General features: G+C 46.8%; 1 protein-coding gene across 1 annotated transcript in view; it reads left to right on the top strand.

Moving 5' to 3' along the window:
* Positions 1–21188, top strand: part of LOC309354189 (transmembrane protease serine 11B-like protein) — an 89135-nt gene that overhangs the window by 46423 nt on the left and 21524 nt on the right. The window contains exon 5 of the mRNA XM_081884213.1: positions 11078–11238. Coding sequence (XP_081740339.1) covers positions 11078–11238 — 161 coding nt within the window. The remainder of the gene's footprint in view (positions 1–11077; positions 11239–21188) is intronic.

Here is a 21188-nt window from a genome sequence, read left to right on the forward strand (position 1 = left end):
ATCGCATTCATGCAAGTACTTACAGGCTACACGCTGACAGGTACCCTTGTTGAAGTCCCAGCACTGCCTACGGCGCTGGGCCTCCACCTTACCAGATTTTGGCTGTTGAGCGGTCTTTTTTTCGATATTTGGCCCCACCTGATCAAACCAGCAATTGTTGTCCTTCTGGTCCCAGCGCGTTGAAGACAGCTGCGAGGCGTTCCTCCGAAAGTCCTCATCATACGCCAAAGCGGCTTCATCTCCTGCCTGCTCGCGTGCCCTCCTGACGTGTGCCAGGTAAGACACGAGGTGCATGCCCCTCTTGGGATAGCAACTGGACACTACTGCCGTAAAGACCTGATAGCCATTAAGCCAGTTTTCAAACGTTCGCTCTACCCGAGGTGCCCTGTACCTCCTTTTGCCATAGTACTTAATTTTTTCCCCTTTTCCTCTGACCTGCGCAGGGGGCAGCAAGGAAAACATATCTACGTAATTACCATTCAATATCTTGTTCCTTTTCCTCTTGGAGAGGTGGTTACCCAGGAAAAAGTCAGTAGCCGCGTTGGTTGAGACTTTAACGTCTGGAACCAGGGCCCCATCCTTCCAATCAAGTGTGCCATTAAATGTCTTCCTGTGCGAGTTGGCCCTACGTTCGTGCACCCACTGGGGAACCCCTGTGTCCTCCCCTTCACCCCAATATGTCTCCATTGGAGCGTCACTATCCCCATCTGAAGATGTACCTGTCTCATCATCAGTGTCCGAAGTGTCCCTCTTCTTGCTTTTCTTGGAACGGTGCTTCTTCTTAGCCTTCCGCTTTCCTCCCCGTGAAGTGTCGTCACTGGGGGCCGGGTCGGCGGCCAAGGCCGCCTGCTGAGGTGGCAGTTCCTCCTCAGAAGATGACTCCTCCGAAGTGCTTGGTTGCCTGTGGTTGTCCTGGAATACACTAGGAACGTCAATCACCTCTTCGCGGGGGGCTGACACAGATGCCACCGCCGGCCTGGACTTTTGAGCGCTCGCTCTGGGTTTTTTAGCAGGTGCCTTGCCTTTTTGCGTGGCTGACTTAAATTTATGAGTTCGGGCAGCTTGCGAGCGCGTCCGCGGCCTGGTGGGGGCCTGCTCAACCACGTTAGCTGCACTAGTGGAGGGACCGTCCTGGCCTTGCTGACTGCTGGGGGTGTCTGGTATACAATCTTGTGACACCTCGACAATGTTTGGAGAGGGAGTGATAGGTGTCCTGCACTGCGCGTAGAATGATTGCAGTGCGGAAAAGAGCTGAGCCAGGGCCTGAGGGTTACAAGGGCCCGCTTGTATCAGGGCGCTCCCGTGCTGCGTTTGCTGGGGATTGTTACTCCTCTCCATGACTAAGCTGAGAGCACGGCACTGGGTCAAGTTTTGGGCCAATCGACCTTCCTAGAATTAAGGTTTTATTGTAATATTGTGGTTATTTAATTATTTTGTATTATTATTATTATTTATTTATTTATTTATTTATTTATTATTTATTATAACTATTTTTTATTTCTATTACTATTATTATTTTATTGATTTTTAAACCTATAACTATATATGATTTATTTTTGTTGAACCTACTATCTGTATACTTTACTTGCATATATATATATATATATATATATATATATATATATATATATATATACACAATAGCTTGCTTCTATGAATTTAGAATACCCCTACACTGGCTGGAGACCAGGATCAAGGGCCAGTAGGATTAAACTGGCAAGAACACAATGAATGCGCCCACAGGGGGAACAGAAGCCCTTATCTCCCAACGTTAGCGTTAATTAGAACTGATGGTTGGCCAGAGAACCGGGAAATACGGCAGCAACAAGCACCAGAAGAATTAGGCTGGCAAGAGAACAATAAATGTGTCCACAGAGGCACAGTTGCCCTTATCTGCTGTAATTTGGCAACGGTGGTAGCCTTAATGTTCCAGAACTGCTGCCCCTATGTTAGCACTAAATTAAACTCAAGGTGAAGCAGGCTTTGGACTAGTTTGCCCTAATAAATCAAGTAAAATGCTTTGATTCACAGTATACGCAACCAATTAAGGAACCGCACTATAAATCCAGAATCTCCCTTACAATCCCTATGCAGGGTGAACCGTATCAGTCACAAAACACCCAACCGCTTGTAGGACGATTTCGAAGCCAACCGCCAACTAGTTATTAAAAGCAGGGAAATGCAGAGAAAGCAACGTAGGAACCGGCGATGCCAATTTTTTCCAAAGTAAAAGGGATAACTCCGCCAAACGCGCCCCAAATGCCTCCCCTGACCAGGGTAATAAACCAATGTAATTTAGAGGAATAAATTGAGGAATAAATTGTGGGTTCGAAGCCAAAACCTTCTTGCGTGCCTAGGCTGCCGCTAGCGCAAAATGAACCGGATGGAGGCAGCTAGTGTAGAGCAGCTTCCCAGGCCTGCCTGCCTATGGCAAGATGGCGGCCGCTTACCGACCACGTGGGCAGAAACAAATGGCGGTCGGGGGCGACCCGTTGCCTAGTAACTGAGTCGCCTCACGTTCCAGAACAAGCGGAAACAAACCCGAAATTCAGCGCTATGGAGAACAAGCCCCTCACCGAAACCTAAAAATACACCGATAAATTGTTTGAAAAATGCAGACTCCCGATTAAACCCTGCACCAAAACCGGGATTTAATTAATCCCAGAACCAGACCGCACTCTGAACAAAAGCCCTCCCGGCTTCCCCCCGACCCCGCCGCGGCACCCGCCGCGCTGACAAGCAGCGCTCGGTGGTCCCTTTGAAAAGAAACCTGAAGGTAAAGTTGTTGATTGCGGGAACGGCGAGGAGCAGCCGAGATCGCAGCCGCGGCTCAGCTCCGAGGGCGGTGGAGCGCAGGTTCAGCTGATGAGCGGCTCCTGAGTAGCTGCCGACTGTTGCGGCGTGAGTAGCTGCCGGCTGTTGGCTCGAGGAGCGTCGGCTGCTGGCGTGGCGGCTGCTAGCGGGGTGGCGAAGACGACCGTGAGCGAACCAAACCGCGTCGTCCCGAGGGAAGAAAGGGGCGAGCCCAGGGCTGCCCCGACCTTAAGTGGCCTCTACGGCCACGCCCCTGCCGCCGGCCGATTGGCCGGCGCTACAGGGGATGCTAATTAGGGGAATCCCTCTCGCGAGGCTGGCGCCAGCCTCGCAAGAGTGTGGGCGGGGTCGTGATCCCGCAACCCCCCTTCCTCCTGAGATCGGAAGGGGCATTGGACAGTGTTCTCGAAGCTACAAACATGAGTCTGACCAAACTGTGGGAGGCAGTGAAAGACAGGAGTGCCTGGCATGCTCTGGTCCATGGGATCACGAAGAGGCGGACACGACTAAACGACTAAACAACAACAATGCTTGCAAAGTTCAGGTGAAGGAAAGGAGGGGTGGAGAGAAAGAGAACGAGAAAGAGAACTTTTAGGTTTTGCTTGCCTGCTCGCTGATCACTCCTAGTGTCCCTACATTTGCAGCCTAAAACACACACTTTGGGAAGCAAAATGTTACAACTTTTGCTTGTGCACACTGGTTCTGTCTGTTTGAAAGATCAGGAAGGAAAGGAAAAGGAGCAGCTTTACTCTAAACCTTGCTGCCTTTTGAATTTGTAAGAAATTGAATGCAATTTAGAAGGTATCTTCAAGAGGTTGTTGACCCTGTTCTTCCCAGTTGTTTGCCTAAAATCCAGCTGCTCTTCCCTCTGAGATGTAAAGGATACCCTCTTGTGGCTTGAGCGCATCAAATGTATCATTGGTGCAGATTTCTGATGGTGTGTGAGTGGTTTCTTCGCATCATTTCATATAGCTATTATTAAGGTGAAAGAACTGCAGTTAATTTTACCCTCAGGATCGCTGCCATATGAAAGAGTTTCCCCGGGACAAAATACCCAAGCACTGCATCCTGAAATCATACTAAAAAACGAGTTCTTCAGGATGCAGAAACTCGCAGTGTTATCTTCTCGGAGGAACTTTCACAAGATCATTTTACAACATTTGTCTAGGTAGATCATTGTATGGTGACTCAACTCAATAATGGTTGGATTGGGACAGAACTAGAATTTATAAACAACACTCCACACCTGCATACAGAGTCTTTAGTTTGTAACATTTAGCACAACACACCTTGTGTCCTGGTGTCATCACACTGAGTGGTTCATCAAGTCTCACAGTGACCAGCCAGATGGTTATGGCCAGTGCTTCCCCCCCCCCAAAAAAATGTTTAGGGGTACTTTAATTTTGACTCAAGAAGATCACCATTTTATAATTCAAATAGGGAAAAATAAATACAGTCATACCTCGGGTTACAATAAGGTTGCGTTTTTTCAGGTTATGGATGCGCCAAAACTCAGAAGTACCAGAATGGGTTACTTCCAGGTTTCGGCGGTCGCGCATGCACAGAAGCGCTAAATCATGCTTTGTGCATGCGTGTGCGCAGATGCAGCTCTGTGGGTTGTGAACACGCCTCCCGCACGGACTACGTTCACGTCCCCCTGGGTCCCCCCAGAAAAAAGCACTGGTTATGAGACACCAGAAAGCAGGGCCAGAGCTCAAAAGCACTCTCCCTTCCTGTGGTCTCCAGAAAGTGGTATTCAGGAACATTGCTGTGGAAGCAGAGCAGAGCCATTGATGGTCTTCTCCTCCGTGAGCTTGTCCAATCCTCTTTTAAAGCCATCTAAGTTGGCAGCCAGGGACACGGGTGGCGCTGTGGGTTAAACCACAGAGCCTAGAACTTGCTGATTGGAACGTCGGTGGTTCGAATCCCTGTGATGGGGTGAGCTCCCATTGCTCGGTCCCAGCTCCTGCCAACCTAGCAGTTCGAAAGCACGTCAAAGTGCAAGTAGATAAATAGGTACCGCTCTGGCGGCAAGGTAAACGGCATTTCCGTGCGCTGCTCTGGTTTGCCAGAAGTGGCTTTGTCATGCTGGACACATGACCCGGAAGCTGTATGCCAGCTCCCTCGGCCAATAAAGCGAGATGAGCGCCGCAACCCCAGAGTCGGTCACGACTGAACCTAATGGTCAGGGGTCCCCTTACCTTTAAGTTGGCAGCCACCACTGTCTCCCAAGGGAACAAGTTCCATAGTTTAACTATGTGGTGTGTAGCCATTGATAGCCTCCATGAATTTGTCAAATCCCCTTCTGAGTTCAACACTACATCTTTGTAGCAAACGCCATCATTTATGCGCTGCGTGAAGTACTTTCTCTTGACTGAATCTTCCAACATTCAACGTCATTGTATGACTTGGGGCTCTTATGATGAGAGAGGGAGGAAAACTCCTCTCACCACACACACAAACACACATGCCCCCTCAAATACAAGGCATAATTTTATATACCTCTGTATTATATACCTTACTGCTTTTCCTAAGCTGAAAAGCCTCAAATGTTGCAAGCTTTCATCCTAGGGGATTGCTCCAGCCCCTGTATAATTTTGTCTGCCCTTTCTTGCACCTTTTTCAGCTCTACGGTATCCTTTTTGAGGTGCAGCAATAAGAACTAGACATAATATTCCAAGCACATGTGTGTCTCTAACAGCTTAAACATTGCATTTTCTCCCAAAGAATTCTAGGAACTGTAGTTTGGTGAAAATGCTAACAGTTCTCTTAGAGATTCTTAACCCCTCACTGGATTACCGTATTTTTCACTCTATAAGACGCACCAGACCACAAGACGCACCTAGTTATTGGAGGAGGAAAACAAGAAAAAAAATATTCTGAATCTCAGAAGCCAGAACAGTAAGAGGTATTGCTGCGCAGTGAAAGCAGCGATCCCTCTTGCTGTTCTGGCTTCTGTGATAGCTGCGCAGCCTGCATTCGCTCCATAAGACGCACACACATTTCCCCTTACTTTTTAGGAGAGAAAAAGTGAGTCTTATAGAGCAAAAAAATACGGTAGTTTCTTAATGTTCCCAGGGAATGACCATTAAAACAGTTTAAGCCTGTTCTGTTGGTATACGTTTAGGCATTTTTCAGTCAACATTTCTTTAAGTACAGTGGTACCTCAGGTTACATACGCTTCAGGTTACATACGCTTCAGGTTACAGACTCCGCTAACCCAGAAATAGTGCTTCAAGTTAAGAATTTTGCTTCAGGATGAGAACAGAAATCGTGCTCTGGGAGTGCCGTGGCAGCAGGAGGCCCCATTAGCTAAAGTGGTGCTTCCGGTTAAGAACAGTTTCAGGTTAAGTACGGACCTCCGGAACGAATTAAGTACTTAACCTGAGGTACCACTGTATTTCTTTTTTAACTTGTTCAATGCGGCCAACATCTTTGAGTGGATGACAGATTTGCTGAATCTTATCCCTGAGAAGGAGCTTGCCTCAAAACATTACAGGAAGAAAAAATACAGCCTTCTTTCCGCACAGCGGATATTTCCTCTCCCCCTCACTCTTGAATTGTTTTTACCCAATATAAGTCGCTTTTCTGCAGTGGCATATAGAGCAGAAATGGAATGTTAGTTCGGTGATTAACTGTATCATGTGAGTAAACGGTTGGTAACATTATATTGCCAAGAAAGGGTATGGCATCCATCTTTACGATACATTATTTCGAGTGAGTTATTAAAGGGTGAGACAGCGCATTGCAGTGTTTGAAGAGGTGTGTCTCCAGACTAATTTAATTTGTGTGTTTGGTGCAGCACAGGAAGAAAGGGCGGGTTTGGGGTGAGGAGAGGGAACGTGCAGCATGATACCCATTAAACAGCCAATAAGATAATGACTCGTGTGTAGATTTAGTCATAATATTTAATATAATAGTATGATGGCCAATGGTACAGAAATCCGCCTTTGGGAGTACATATTTGGAGCCATATTTTACACTCCATAAAATCAGAACTGTGCTTTACTATGAGTTGGTTCCCATGACCTCCAGCAGAACATGTGAACTGTCTCCATGGGAATGCATTCTGCTGGTAAAAGGTGGTAAAGGGACCCCTGACCATTAGGTCCACTCGTGACCGACTCTGGGGTTGCGGCACTCATCTCACTTTATTGGCCAAGGGAGCCGCCGTACAGCTTCTGGGTCATGTGGCCAGCATGACTAAGCTGCTTCTGGCAGACCAGAGGAGCACACGGAAATGCCGTTTACCTTCCCGCTGGAGCGGTACCTATTTATCTACTTGCACTTTGTGCTTTCGAACTTCTAGGTTGGCAGGAGCAGGGACCAAGCAATGGGAGCTCACCCCATTGTGAGGATTTGAACTGCCGACCTTCTGATCGGCAAGCCCTAGGCTCTGTGGTTTAACCCACAGCGCCACCCGCATCCCTAAATAGAAGAAGAGTTTGGATTTGATATCCCGCTTTATCACTACCCTAAGGAGTCTCAACCTTAAATGCCAGAGAAGTTCTTTCTGAGATGATTTTGAGAGCTTATTCACACACAGACAAGGGGCAGGTGGGGCTTGTCAACCCGGGAAGGCAGCTCATCCAGGAGAAGGAAAACTGATCCTCAACCTCCGCTGCCTTGCGGGAAAACTTCAGGAGAAGAAAAGGCTAAGGAGTAAACCCTACACACATCTGGAGTGGAGTCTCTAAGACGGTTGGATGGCACCTTGTATGCCTCCTTCAGGCAACTCCTGCAGCCAAGCTGGTGCCAAATGTCTTGCTCTGCTTTCCTTTGGACTACACCAGAAAGGATTTCAACTGGGCAGCCCAGGACCTTCATACACACTGCCCACGCCTGTGCTCTGGGGAGGTCACTTTGGTGCTGCTAATGCAGCGGTTTGACTTCTCCCCTGGAGGCACACTCCATTCTCTCTTGAGACAGATTGTTGTTGTTGTTTAGTCATGTCCGACTCTTCATGACCCCATGGACCAGAGCACGCCAGGCACTTCTGTCTTCCACTGCCTCCCGCAGTTTGGTCAGACTCATGTTTGTAGCTTCGAGAACACTATCCAACCACCTCGTCCTCTGTCGTCCCCTTCTCCTTGTGCCCTCAATCTTTTCCAACATCAGGGTCTTTTCCAGGGAGTCTTCTCTTCTCATGAGGTGGCCAAAGTATTGGAGCCTCAGCTTCAGGATCTGTCCTTCCCGTGAGCACTCGGGGCTGATTTCCCTAAGAATGGATAGGTTTGTTCTTCTTGCAGTCCATGGGACTCTCAAGAGTCTCCTCCAGCACCATAATTCAAAAGCAGACAGATAGATTGCAGACTTGAGACAGATAGATGCCAACAATTCGCACATGCAATTTATTATTTGGTATCCAGCCAACGTGCGGGGAACTGTCAACAGGTCTCATGTTGATAGCTCATTTTTTTATTCTAAGGATGCTAAAGCTGATTCCCGAGCACAAACTTTGCCCTCATAAGAAACGTATTTATTCTATAAGGGGGGAAAGCCCTGTTCATGGTTATTGATGATTGAAACTTGCCCATTCAGATTCAGAATGGAATGGGCCTTTCTGAGGCTTTCTGGTCATTTTTGGGGGGAGAGGTCAGGCTTTTTCTGCCACTTCTACACAGCTCAAGAAGATTCAAGCTGGGGACTCGTCTACCGGTTATGTCCTGCCTCATTTTCCTGTACAGTGGACTCTCGGGTTGCGAACGTGATCCGTACGGGAGGCACATTCGCAACCCGCAGCGTTCGCCTGCGCGCACACGGCTTGCGATCTGACGCGTCTGCGCATTCGCAAAGCGCGATTTGGTGGTTCTGCGCATGTGTGAGCGCCAAAACCCAGAAGTAACCCGTTCTGGTACTTCCGGGTTTGGCGCGGTGTGCAGCTTTCTGAGCTCTGAAACTTTTGCAAGCTCTCTCAACTGCTAGTTTGCCTTCTTACCCTTGATAATTTTGGAGATGTGTGGGAATGGCGAAGAAGAAAAAATTACGTGAGAAGGCCAATACTGTGCCATGACAGGCTCAGCTGGAATTTGGAAGGTGGGCTGGGCTCAGTTCGTAATGGCTCAATGATTTGTTTCTGAACACCCCCGTTCTGAGGTTATACTCAATCAGTATTCTTGATGGGAAGGGTTGCCTTGGTCCAATAAAAGCTTGTTGTTTCCTGTGTGTTTTTTTCTTTCCATTTTGCTTCATTGAAAATTGCCTCGGTGAGGGTGTGTAAACAGAAGCAGATGCTATTCTCCTCCTCCTACCTGAATCATCCAGCGCTGGCACAAATACAGTTTGTGGTTTCACAAATTTGCATGCTGCAACCACTTTGGGTGGGGTGAATAAGCCAAAACAGAGGAGGAGACGCAAGGAGACAGTCTTTAAGCGGAGTACTGTGCAAGCTTCATTAATTTCATTGGGGATTACTCATCGTCCTCACAAGTATATTGATACTGTCCAGCAGCAATTAGTGGGTTCCAGCTATTCTTTTCTATAACATTTAACCATGATAGGCATGAACAGGAATAAAAGGTGGGAAGTCATTCAAAAGGCTGCTAAACCAAATCTGATAGTGATATGCAGAGATAGCTACTCCCTCCCCTGGCAACTTGCTGAAACATATTTGAGAAAGTGCTCTAATGATGATAGATAAATGCTGCCCCAATGTGCTTATATATGGGAAGGAGAAATTGCTTGGTGGCATAAGTGTAAGATGATCTCTCGGGGAATATAAGTCCTTACTCTTACATTTGCTTTAGGAAATAATGTCATATGGTTTAGCTCTCCATCTGTCAAATGAATATAGCAAATAACTGTCCACTGTTTTATAGAAATCGTTGCCGTCCCCTTAGAAAGCATTGCAGTCTCAAGACTTGAGGCAAATGATTTATGACAGGAATTTACCGTACATCAATAGGTGTATTGCCTTGTGTGCAATCCGTATGTTCGCTAAAATATGGTTACATGCTGTAGAATCCATCCAGATATACATAATTTAAGCAGTGAGCGTGCTGTGGAATTACACTGTTTTAGTCAGATATACAATCTTCTCTTCATCAGGGAAAACCCATTCCTCTTGGCCAAATGTGAAGATGTGCACAGCAATGGGTTTGTGTGACAGTCATGAAGGCACCTTACACCTCCCTTGAGCTGTTTGTTATCAGTTTAAAGGAACTTACCGGGATGTTTTAATTTAAAAACAAATGATTACAGTACTAAGGTCAACTTACAAGGTGCTTGGTATGTATGTGTGCGTAGCAAAAAGGTGAACAGCTTGAGGAAAGGGTTAGATTGAACTAAGAGGAAATAAGCATTGGATTCAGAAGCAAGTATATCCATCCATTAGGGGAAAGGGGGACAGGGAGACGTTTTTCTGTCTCTCACATAATAAAAGAACCAGGTGCCACCTAATGATGCTGAACGCTCAGGACAGACAAAAGAAAGTACAGCGGTGCCTCGCAAGACGAAAAGAATCCGTTCTGCGAGTCTCTTCGTCTTACGGTTTTTTCGTCTTGCGAAGCAAGTCCATTAGCGTCTTAGCGATTTAGCGGCTTAGTGGGCTTAGCGGATCAGCTGATAAGCGGCTTAGCGGATCAGCTGTTAAGCGGCTTAGCGGATCAGCTGTTAAACGGCTTAGCGGATCAGCTGTTAAGTGGCTTAGCGGATCAGCTGATAAGCGGCTTAGCGGATCAGCTGATAAGCGGCTTAGCGGATCAGCTGATAAGCAGCTTAGCGGCTTGGGGGAAAGGGGGGGGGAAACCCCGCAGGAACTCGCAAGACATTTTCGTCTTGTGAAGCAAGCCCATAGGAAATTCGTTTTGCGAAGCACCTCCAAAATGGAAAACCCTTTCGTCTTGCGAGGCATTCGTCTTGCGGGGCACCACTGTACTTCTTCACACAGTATATGAAGTTAAACTATGGTCTTCTCTCCCACAAGATGCAGTGAGATGTCTATGGATTGTCCATGTGTTGGTCTGAGTGGTTTTCCCTTTGCCCTGCCATTTTCCCATGAAAAGCCCACTTTTTAGTGCTAAATCAGAACAAACAGCAGTCCACGATTGCTGTTTGTTCCGATTCAGCACTAAAGAGTGGGTTTTTCGGGGGGGGGGCAGTGGCTGGGCAAATGGAGGTGTGGGTGAGGCCTGAGGGATAAATTACAGTGCCCAGACTCTTTTGAAAGAGAGAGAAATGCTTTGAATGTGCTTTAGAGGTGTAGTGTGGACACAGCCCATAAACTAATCAGTTAGTTTTTGTGTGTACTTTGGTTCTCTTTCAGCCCAGACACAGGTGGAGTGATTGCACAAGTCGTACTGATGTTTCTCTTCTCTTCTACTGATAACACGGCACTACGGATGGCAGTTGACAAGATTTTGCAGGAGAGGCTGAAGATGTATCCTGGGTCTGCTCGCATCAACCTCCCCTCTTCCACCCTCACAGGCAAGTGCCTTGAGTTTTTTTTTACTGGGCTTTCTCTCCCAGGGCTTGTTATATTTATCATGTTGTATTCCTACTCAACCTTGCCAGCTTCGTTTTTGTTTTTAGAACAAGTTTTGTGAGCTAAGTGTACTGGGAACTGTAGGTCTTAATTTCAACTGAGCAATATATTTTCTATTTTAGGCATATCATATTGTGAATCATAGTTCTGATTGATTTTTAAATAAGTAATGCTACAGTGCTGATATATCTAATGGTAGATTGTCACTTAAAATACCTGTTTTCTCTCACTCACTTTCGATATTTTGGTTGGTCCTAATAGATTCCGGAGGGACAAGTATGGCACTGTGGGTTAAACCACAGAGCTTAGGGCTTGCCAATCAGAAGGTTGGTGGTTTGAATCCCCGCGACGGGGTGAGTTCCCATTGTTCAGTCCCTGCTCCTGCCAACCTAGCAATTTGAAAGCACACCAGTGCAAGTAGATAAATAGGTACCACTCTGGCGGGAAGGTAAACGGCATTTCCGTGTGCTGCTCTGGTTTGTCAGAAGTGGCTTAGTCATGCTGGCCACATGAGCTGTATGCCGGCTCCCTCGCCCAGTAAAGCGAGATGAGTGCCGCAACCCCAGAGTCAGCTGCGACTGGACCTAACAGTCAGGAGTCCCTTTACCTTTACCTAATAGATTCTGGTTTTTTTGTCAACCTTTGTGAAAGTGATTTTGCATAGTTAAGAACATACCCCTAATATTGCACTGAGGCCTTCCCCAGGGTCTGGCTCTTCGCCCCTTAAGCTGATGGGTCCCTCTCTGGAATCGGATGCCTCTTGTGGTTCTGAGACCCTCTGGAACCCACTGAGACCCTCACCTTGGTCTTCCAGGGCTAACTCTCTGAGCTCCTCCCACTCTCCCCCCAGATCTAACCACCCCCTGCATGAAACCTCCATGGGACTCATCACAGTTCTAGTGCATAGTTCACCGAGGGCACCTGCTGAACCTTGCTATTACTCCATAACTTTTAAAAATAAATTATATTTGTTACATTTTTCTTCCATCATGGAACCCAAGACAGGGTACATATGGTTCCCATCCCTATAGGAATGGAGTGAGCAGCTAATTTCAGCCTGCTTCAGTCTCACTGGTGCCCAGTCATAGGTTTGATCTGCCCTATGTTTTTGCATATATATTTAAAAGGATGCATGAAAAAGCCACAGTTAAATTGTATGCACTTTTACATAAAATACACATTTAAAATAAAATAAAATAAAATATGGACTTCTTAGTGTTTTCCATGTGTTCATCTGAAGGAATACATGTTTTGTACACATATTTTATATAAAACACATATACGTGTGTGCACCTTTTCTGCATGAAAATTGAACTGCAATATTCAGAGAAGTATCTGATCCCATCCGGAGCACCTTGGGATCCACAGGAGCAGCAAATCCAGCTTCCAAGGAATGCATCACACCCTTCTGCCTCCTTGGCAGCTGCCCCCATGCTGCCTCTACAGCAGCCTCTTGGCGAATAGGAGGTGTTGGTCGTCTCCTCCCATCCCTGTGGAGGAAGTGGCAGGGGCTGCCCTTTGGGGTCTCACGTAACAATAAATGCAAAATATGATTTAATGTGGAACTATTAAATGTATAAATAGTTGCTGCAGGCCCTCCTGCACATATATATATATATATTTAAAAAACATGGTGGGCTGCAAGGGGAAGACTCACCCTCCCCCCAGTATTTTTTGCAATGGGAGCAAATGGTGCTAATAATAGTTTTCCTCTCAATGTAAATAGCAGTGATGGGCGATTTTTGTCAGGATTCCAGCAGCAGGGGATGATTTAAAGCAGGGGTTGGCAGCCTAAGGCCCATGGGCCACAAGTGGCCCACGGGGGTCATTTAACCGGCCCCCAAGCCGCCCCCGAACCGAGTTGCTCACTCGGCGAGTCCCTGCACACTGCGCTAAACCAGCACGGTGCGGGGACTTGCTTTCGCAGTGCCGGAAATCGCATCGGCTCAGACGCCGGAAATCGCGGGTGCAGGATCCGGCCCATGGAGGGATCTCCACTGGAGTGAACCGGCCTAGGCAAGGTAAACCTCGCCAACCCCTGGTTTAAAGTCTCCCTTCCTGTTTGCCACATTCCAGTTCTTGCTCTTGTTCTGGGATACCTTATGCCATTTATTTGCACAAAACCCCCATGCGCATTAAATAGGGCCAGCTCACCCATGGGACAAGGTGAGGCAACCGCCTCAGGTAGCAATATCCACAGGGGCAGCAGATCCTCGTGTTGATTTTTCTCTCCCCCGCCCCCCATTCCTGCTGTAGAGCTTCGCTCACCCCTTCTCCCCTGGCGGGGAGGGAAGCACCATTTTGTGGTTCACCTTCGATGCCAAAATGTCTCGGGCCGGCCCTGACTTAAATGCATTAAATAATGGACTTAATTGCTCTAAGCGCTTATTAAACAAGCAACGAAGGATGGTCTTAAGTCTTTGTGTTTACTTTCTAAATGGGTAAAAGAAGCTGAAGTTAAGCATGGTCAGTGCCGGCGTTTTCCAAAGCTGGATACAGTGGTACCTCGGGTTACATACGTTTCAGGTTACATACGCTTCAGGTTACAGACTCTGCTAACTCAGAAATAGTACCTCAGGTTAAGAACTTTGCTTCTGGATGAGAACAGAAATTGGGCGGCGGCAGCAGCAGGAGGCCCCATTAGCTAAAGTGGTGCTTCAGGTTAAGAACAGTTTCAGGTTAAGAACGGACCTCCAGAACAAATTAAGTACGTAACCAGAGGTAGCACTGTACTTGCTAAGGCCAGGTGATCTGTAAAGGATCCTCTCGGCCAAGATCTCCACAATTTCACGTAACATAAAACCAAGGGGAAGGTGGGGCCTGAATCATGTTGCTTGTCTATCCCATAGCTGTCAACTTTCAGATTTGAAAATAAGGGATCAGCCGCCTCGAAAATAAGGGATCAGCAGCCTCACCTGTCCCGGGGACAGTCTACGGGATATCTAACAATCCAGGATAGCAGCGGGAAACGGCGCTGGAATAAGGGAATTTCCCACAAAAAAAGAGAAGGTTGACAGCTATGGTCTATCCATCGACTCTTCCTGCTAGCCCTCTTCTCAAATCCTGAAGCTACTGCCGACGAGACATAGTGCATTAACAAAACGCTCTTCCAGGCAAAGCATAAATCAACAAAACCAAATCAAGAAATAAGTTCCTTCTATGATGAAAGCTACAGAATAATATTTCGAACGAATGCACGTGTTCAAAAATGTGGCATACACTCCAAATTAATCAGAATGAGACTGGGCTGCTGTAGCCTTCCTGTCTGACAGTGTTTCAAAACATCCTGCCTCTTGTCTAATGCCTTTATCTTCTTCCCAGTAGACTAGCTGTAAATTGGTTTTGGGGTTTAGTGATAGTTTCAGTGCCTTGTACTGTAGAGCTCTCTCTTCTCACAATGAAGGAAGAGAAAATAAGACCCCAGCCAGCTTCTGAACAACTCAAAATATTGCTGGCTTTTTTAAAAAGAAGAAAAGAAACAAAATCTCTTAAATAACAAACAAGGGAAAGAGCTTCTTTTCTCCCCCGCCCCCTTTATAAGATCCTCCTTGGGTGCCATGCTGATCTCTATCTGACCTGAATTGCTACCAACTGTGTCATCACATATTTTTTTCTCAAGGCATGTGCTTGTTATCTCACACATCTCTGCTGGCACAGAAGTGGGAGCAACCTGGAGGGGGATAGTGAAATTCACATTGGAATGCGGACAACCAGTCTCCTAGCTCTTATGACTGCTGCTTTGCCAGGCATGGTGGAAGCTGTTAATCTGGGATTGCTGGTGTGCACCGATCCCATGGCATTCCACAGCTGATGAAGGTTGGGGAACTCAGGAGACAGGATGGCTAGCAAGGCCCTGAGATTGCTGTTGTGCAAACATGGCACCACTGTGAAGGTGGAGCCTGGGCGATATTAATCCATAGCTCTGAATGATACCAACTTCCTCTGTTAGGGCTTATCCTCATTTACCTTTAGACCTGCTCTTTCCAGGCAGAGGTCTATGCTTCAAAGCTGCGTGTCCGAATGCCCTTTCCTTTGCTCTGGAGCCTTCACCATGAAAACCCACTCTTTTTCCTGAATCATAAAGGTAAAGGGTAAAGGGACCCCTGACCGTTAGGTCCAGTCGCGAACAACTCTGGGGTTGCAGCGCTCATCTTGCTTTATTGGCCGAGGGAGCCAGTGTACAGGTTCTGGGTCATGTGGCCAGCATGACTAAGCCGCTTCTGACAAACCAGAGCAGCGCATGGAAACGCCATTTACCTTCCCACTGGAATGGTACCTATTTATCTACTTGCACTTTGACGTGCTTTCGAACTGCTAGGTTGGCAGGAGCTGAGACCGAGCAACGGGAGCTCACCCTGTCATGGGGATTCGAAACGCCAACCTTCTGATCAGCAAGTCCTAGGCTCTGTGGTTTAACCCACAGTGCCACCTGTGTTCCTTTTAGCTGAATCATAGCAAGTGGTTATTTGGGTTTTTGGCTATTTGCAGAAAGCGGTTTTCTCTTGAGGTGTCTCAGGGCTTGATTCTGGATGATGCTGAGCTAAGAAGCCCAGAATTGATATGCCAAACAACTTTCGAGCTATCTCTATTCTTCTAAAGATGAAATTTACACCCAGGTTTATATTTCCTTCTGCTGTTGCTTTGATGCATCAGGCAGTAAGAGAGACTGGAAGATGTTGTGTGAGAGAAATCTGCGTAAACACCATCTTTGTTTATTTTTCCAAGGGACTGTAGCTTTGCAATTGTGCTAAGATTTGTTCAAAAGTCCACTGCCTTTCCTAGCAGCACAGTTCCCAGGGGTTATGAGACGAATACCTAAAAGTTAAATCAATTTAAGTTTGTAGCGCAGACCTGTCCTCTCTTCTGTTTGGTGAGATTTTGGATGCGAGTTCCCAATCCATCCTGGCATTAATGAGCCAGGATTGAAGAAATCAGACCATTAGCTCAGGTCGTGGCTACAACAGTCCTATAGAAAGCAGGACTCCTATTCTCATGCTTCTAATATCTCAAAGTGAAATTCGGTATAGTTTTGTTAGTGTGACAAAATGATAGAACTTGTCCCCTTTCACACTCTCCCCAATGCCATGTGCATTTGGAAGTCTGGGGTGGCATGCAGCAATATTTATAACCCATCTCTGAGTGGTGTGAGATTCCGGGGGTTTCAGACGCTTACCCAGGGTTTGTGTTACCTTTTGGCAATGAGGGACATTGGAGACTGTGGTGTCTTTATGACTATATGGTTTATTTGCACATATATACAACCTGAGCCTACAATGGAGGGGTTCAGAGCATTAACACACCAAGAGTGTCCTGCTTTGCTCATAGTCACCGCCCAGTATGCAAGCAGAAATCAGGCATGTCTGTCCTTCACAGGCTTCAGTCTATTCGGGCTTCCTCAACCTTAGCCCTCCAGATGTTTTTGGCCTAGAACTCCTATGATCCCTAGCTAGCAGGACCAGTGGTCAAGGATGATGGGAATTGCAGTCTCAAAACATCTGGAGGGCCGAGGCTGAGGAAGCCTGGTCTACTTCTTTCTCCAGCTTCTAGCTTACACACACACAACACAACTCTGGCCTATTTTCTAACTATCTACCAGTGAGTTGGAGGGAGGGCCCACTGCCCATGTGTCATCTTGCATGGAGCCACTTCCTTTGTTACCTTAACAGCCCACATTTAGAGGGCTATTACCACACCAGGAAGCTATCCTGGTTATTTGGGGAACTTGAATCCTTGCTTGGGTTTTAATACTTGCTGTATCCAGGAATTAGAAGGGTTTCGGCATACAGCCTATTCTCTCCCCACTCCCAAACCTTATAACACTATTGTAACTTCAGATCGCCTTTCACTGTCCAGGATAATGAGAACAATACTTAACATGTGGAAATAAAATAACAAAAATATCCAGTAGCACCTTAGAGACCAACTAAGTTTGTTCTGGGCATAAACTTTTGTGTGCATGCACACTTCTTCAGATACACTGAAACAGAAGTCACCAGACCCTTATTATATAGTGGGAGGATGGGGTAGGGTTTTTCTCAGAAGGGTAGTGGGAGATGGATGATTGACTCAGTGGGTATGGTAAACCTGTTGACTGCAATTAGTCCGACAGGAAAAAGCAAGGGATAGTATTGGGAAGGGAAATCCCAAATACACTGGTACCTCGGGTTAAGAACTTAATTCGTTCTGTAGGTCCATTCTTAATCTGAAACTGTTCTTAACCTGAGGTACCACTTTAGCTAATGGGGTCTCCCGCTACTGCCGTGCCGCCACCGCACAATTTCTGTTTTCATCCTGAAGCAAAGTTCTTAACCCGAGGTACTATTTCTGGGTTAGTGGAGTCTGTAATGTAAAGCCTCTGTAACCTGAAGCGTCTGTAACCTGAGGTACCTCTGTACATCCTACCAGTTTGCAAAAGAAAGCAAACCCAGAGTTACAGTTCCCAGCTTCCTTAAAATTCTACAGTGAACCCTTTGGTTACGTTACCTTCGGGTAACATAACTTTCGGGTTGTGAATGCGGCAACCCCTGAAGTGTATACTGCATTTCACTGCATGCGCAGAAGCGCTCAAGTGTGCTCTGTGTGTGTGCAGAAGGGCACCTCCGGTTATGAAAATTCCGGGAAACGGCTGGGCCTCCGGAACGGATCCTGTTCATAACCAGAGGTACCACTATATAGTGCTCAGAATTCTGTGGCGAGAAGAATGTGTTTCGAATGAACTTTAAAGATATAGTGTGCATGGAGCCTTTCCCATCCCCAGTTACTGAGAAATGTGCCTGTTTGTAGCAGTGACAATATAAGGTGGGATTCAGCCCAGCCAAAAGTTAAGCTCTTTTTAAGCCTGAAATATCTCAGGCAGAGATAAACACATGCCTTTATCTCTTATTGGAATCAATAACACTTTAAAGTGCAGGGTTATAGCCAAGGTCTTATCCACACTTAGCTTTTGGCCTGCGCTTTCCAGGCACAGATGCTTTAAAGTTCAGTGTCTGAGCGCTCTTTCTTTTCCCCTGCAGCTCTCCTCACAAAAACCTGCTCTTTAAAGCTGTCGTGAACTAACGGCAGTTCAGGTTTTCCACTGATGGTAGCTTGCCCCAATTCAGTGGTAAAGGGAGCGTTTTCGCAGGGAAAGCTCTGGATCACAAATGAGTGCTTGGACACGGAGCTTTAAAGTGCCGACCATCCCTGGAAAAATGAGGAGGCAGTGTGGGTAAGCCCTAAATTCCCCTCAGAGTAGACTCACCAAAATCAGTGGGGCCTAGGTTGATGAGCTTAAGGAAATCAGCCCTGAGTGCTCCCTGGAAGGACAGATCCCGAAGCTGAGGCTCCAATACTTTGGCCACCTCATGAGAAGAGAAGACTCCCTGGAAAAGACTCTGATGTTGGGAAAGATGGAGGGTGCAAGGAGAAGGAGACGACAGAGGACGAGATGTTGGACAGTGTTCTCGAAGCTACCAGCATGGGTTTGACCAAATTGGGGAGGCATTGTAAGACAGGAGTACCTGGCGTGCTCTGGTCCAGGGGATCACGAAGAGTCAGACACGACTAAACAACTAAACAACAGGTTGATGAGGGCCACTTTCGTAAATTGGTCTACTATGAGTAGGACTAATATTGGCTACAACCCTTATTCTGTGAATTACCCTGAGATCTTGTGGAGAAGGGCAATATATAAATCCAATAAATAAATAATAAAATGAATGAATAAACAAGCCCACAATCTCTGTCTTGGAACTGAGTCTACAAACTGACAAACATCTAGGCTATTTTTTTTCTGGGTACCCCCACCCCCAGGAAGTATCTTACCACCCCACTGCTTTGTGTAACATCTTTCCTGGTAAAGAGTTCTGAAGAACTCAAATGTTGGTCACATTATTGTGAGTTTTTGGTCAGTCCTAGTGAATGTATTAAGGTAAAGGGACCCCTGATCATTAGGTCCAGTCGTGACTGACTCTGGGGTTGCGGCGCTCATCTCGCTCTATTGGCCAAGGGAGCCGGCGTACAGCTTCCGGGTCATGTGGCCAGCATGACTAAGCCGCTTCTGGCGAACCAGAGCAGCGCACGGAAACGCTGTTTGCCTTCCCGCCGGAGCGGTACCTATTTATCTACTTGCACTTTGACATGCTTTCGAACTGCTAGGTTGGCAGGAGCAGGGACCGAGCAATGGGAGCTCACCCCGTCACAGGGATTCGAACCACCGACCTTCTGATCGGCAAGTCCTAGTCCTAAGCGATTTAAAATTCTTTTAACTTTGGCAGAAGTATTAAACGTTTTAATATTCCAAGTAAATGACAGGTTTTCATAGCACCATAGGTTTTGTTAGGAGTTGTTTTGGTCCGGCCAAAGATGTGGACACGTGAGGGCTAATCTGTGTCCCAAGGATGTGCTATTGAGGAAATTGTCGTCGTGTGGGTGATTGTGTAGTTTTTCCTTTCTTTTTCCTAAGCATTTCTGTTGCTCGCAATTATCACCACACAATATGTAGGTGAAAAGTCTGTTATGACTCCAGCATTCCCCAACCAGACACATCACCCATATAATGGGTGGTGATAATTTCTACACATAAATTAGAGTGTGTCTACACTGTTGTGGTTGCTGTTGTTTTTTAAAGTGAGTATGTTCCAAAGACTGAACTTACTAGCTCAAACTGTATGAGCATGAGACTCTGGTTAGAACTTCATGACCAGGTGCTTAATCGGGATAAGTTAGCATTTTGTTAAGAAAGAAAATAGGGAATTCCTTGCAAGTCGTTGCAAGGAACATAATTCTGTTCAGGTTTGTACCCAATGCATCAATTCCCTAAGTAAAGGTAGCAGTGGCGTAGCATGGGTTGTCAGCACCCGGGGCAAGGCAAGTAATTTGCACCCCCTAACCCGTGGATTTGCACCCCCTAACCCGTGGATTTGCACCCCCTAACCCTAACCCCTAGATGTTGCACCCGGTGCGGCCGGCCCCCCTGCACCCCCCACGCTACGCCACTGAAAGGTAGTGGCTATTGCTTCTCACTCATAAATGAAGTGCTTATGTATGTATGAATGCATGTATTCCTAGTAGCAAATTTACTTGTAATTTGTGTCATGAGCCTCTTTGGTCCTCTGCTGATCTACGGAACAAGTACTACCATAGTCTTAGATTATCTATCAGGGACCAGCAGAATGTCTGTGTAAAACTGGGCTGTGATCCAAAATTCAGGGCTAATCCACTTACCTGTTCTTTCCAGGTATGGTCTGTGTCCAAGCACCCATTTTATCACCCCCAAGCTTTCCCTGCAAAAACCCACTCTTGAAGCTTAACTGGAGCAGACATCAATCCATGGAAAACCCGAATTGCTGTTTGTTGCACTTTAGCTTTAAAGAGCAGGGTTTCGTGGGGAAAGCTTTGGGTGCTTGGACATGGAACTTTAACATAAAGAAATGTGCCTAGAAAGAGCAGGGGAAAGGTAAGTGTGGGTAAGCCCTGAATTCTACACTCTCAACCATAAAGATTCATTACAGGAAATAGTTTCCTGTTTCCCCTATGACCTAAGAAAAATTGAATAGGAATGATATAAAAAGGTAAAGGTAAAGGGACCTCTGACCGTGAGGTCCAGTTGCGAACGACTCTGGGGTTGCGGCGCTCATCTTGCTTTATTGGCCGAGGGAGCCACCGTACAGCTTCCGGGTCATGTGGCCAGCACGACTAAGCCACTTCTGGCGAACCAGAGCAGCGCACAGAAATGCCGTTTACCTTCCTGCTGGAGCGGTACCTATTTATCTACTTGCACTTTGACGTGCTTTTGAACTACTAGGTTGGCAGGAGCAGGGACCGAGCAACGGGAGCTCACCCTGTCGCAGGGATTTGAACCGCTGACCTTCTGATCGGCAAGGCTTAGGCTCTGTGGTTTAGACCACAGCGC

This window comes from Podarcis melisellensis (assembly GCF_964234715.1).
Source record: "Podarcis melisellensis genome assembly, chromosome: 13".
NCBI classification, from domain to species: Eukaryota; Metazoa; Chordata; class Lepidosauria; order Squamata; family Lacertidae; genus Podarcis; species Podarcis melisellensis.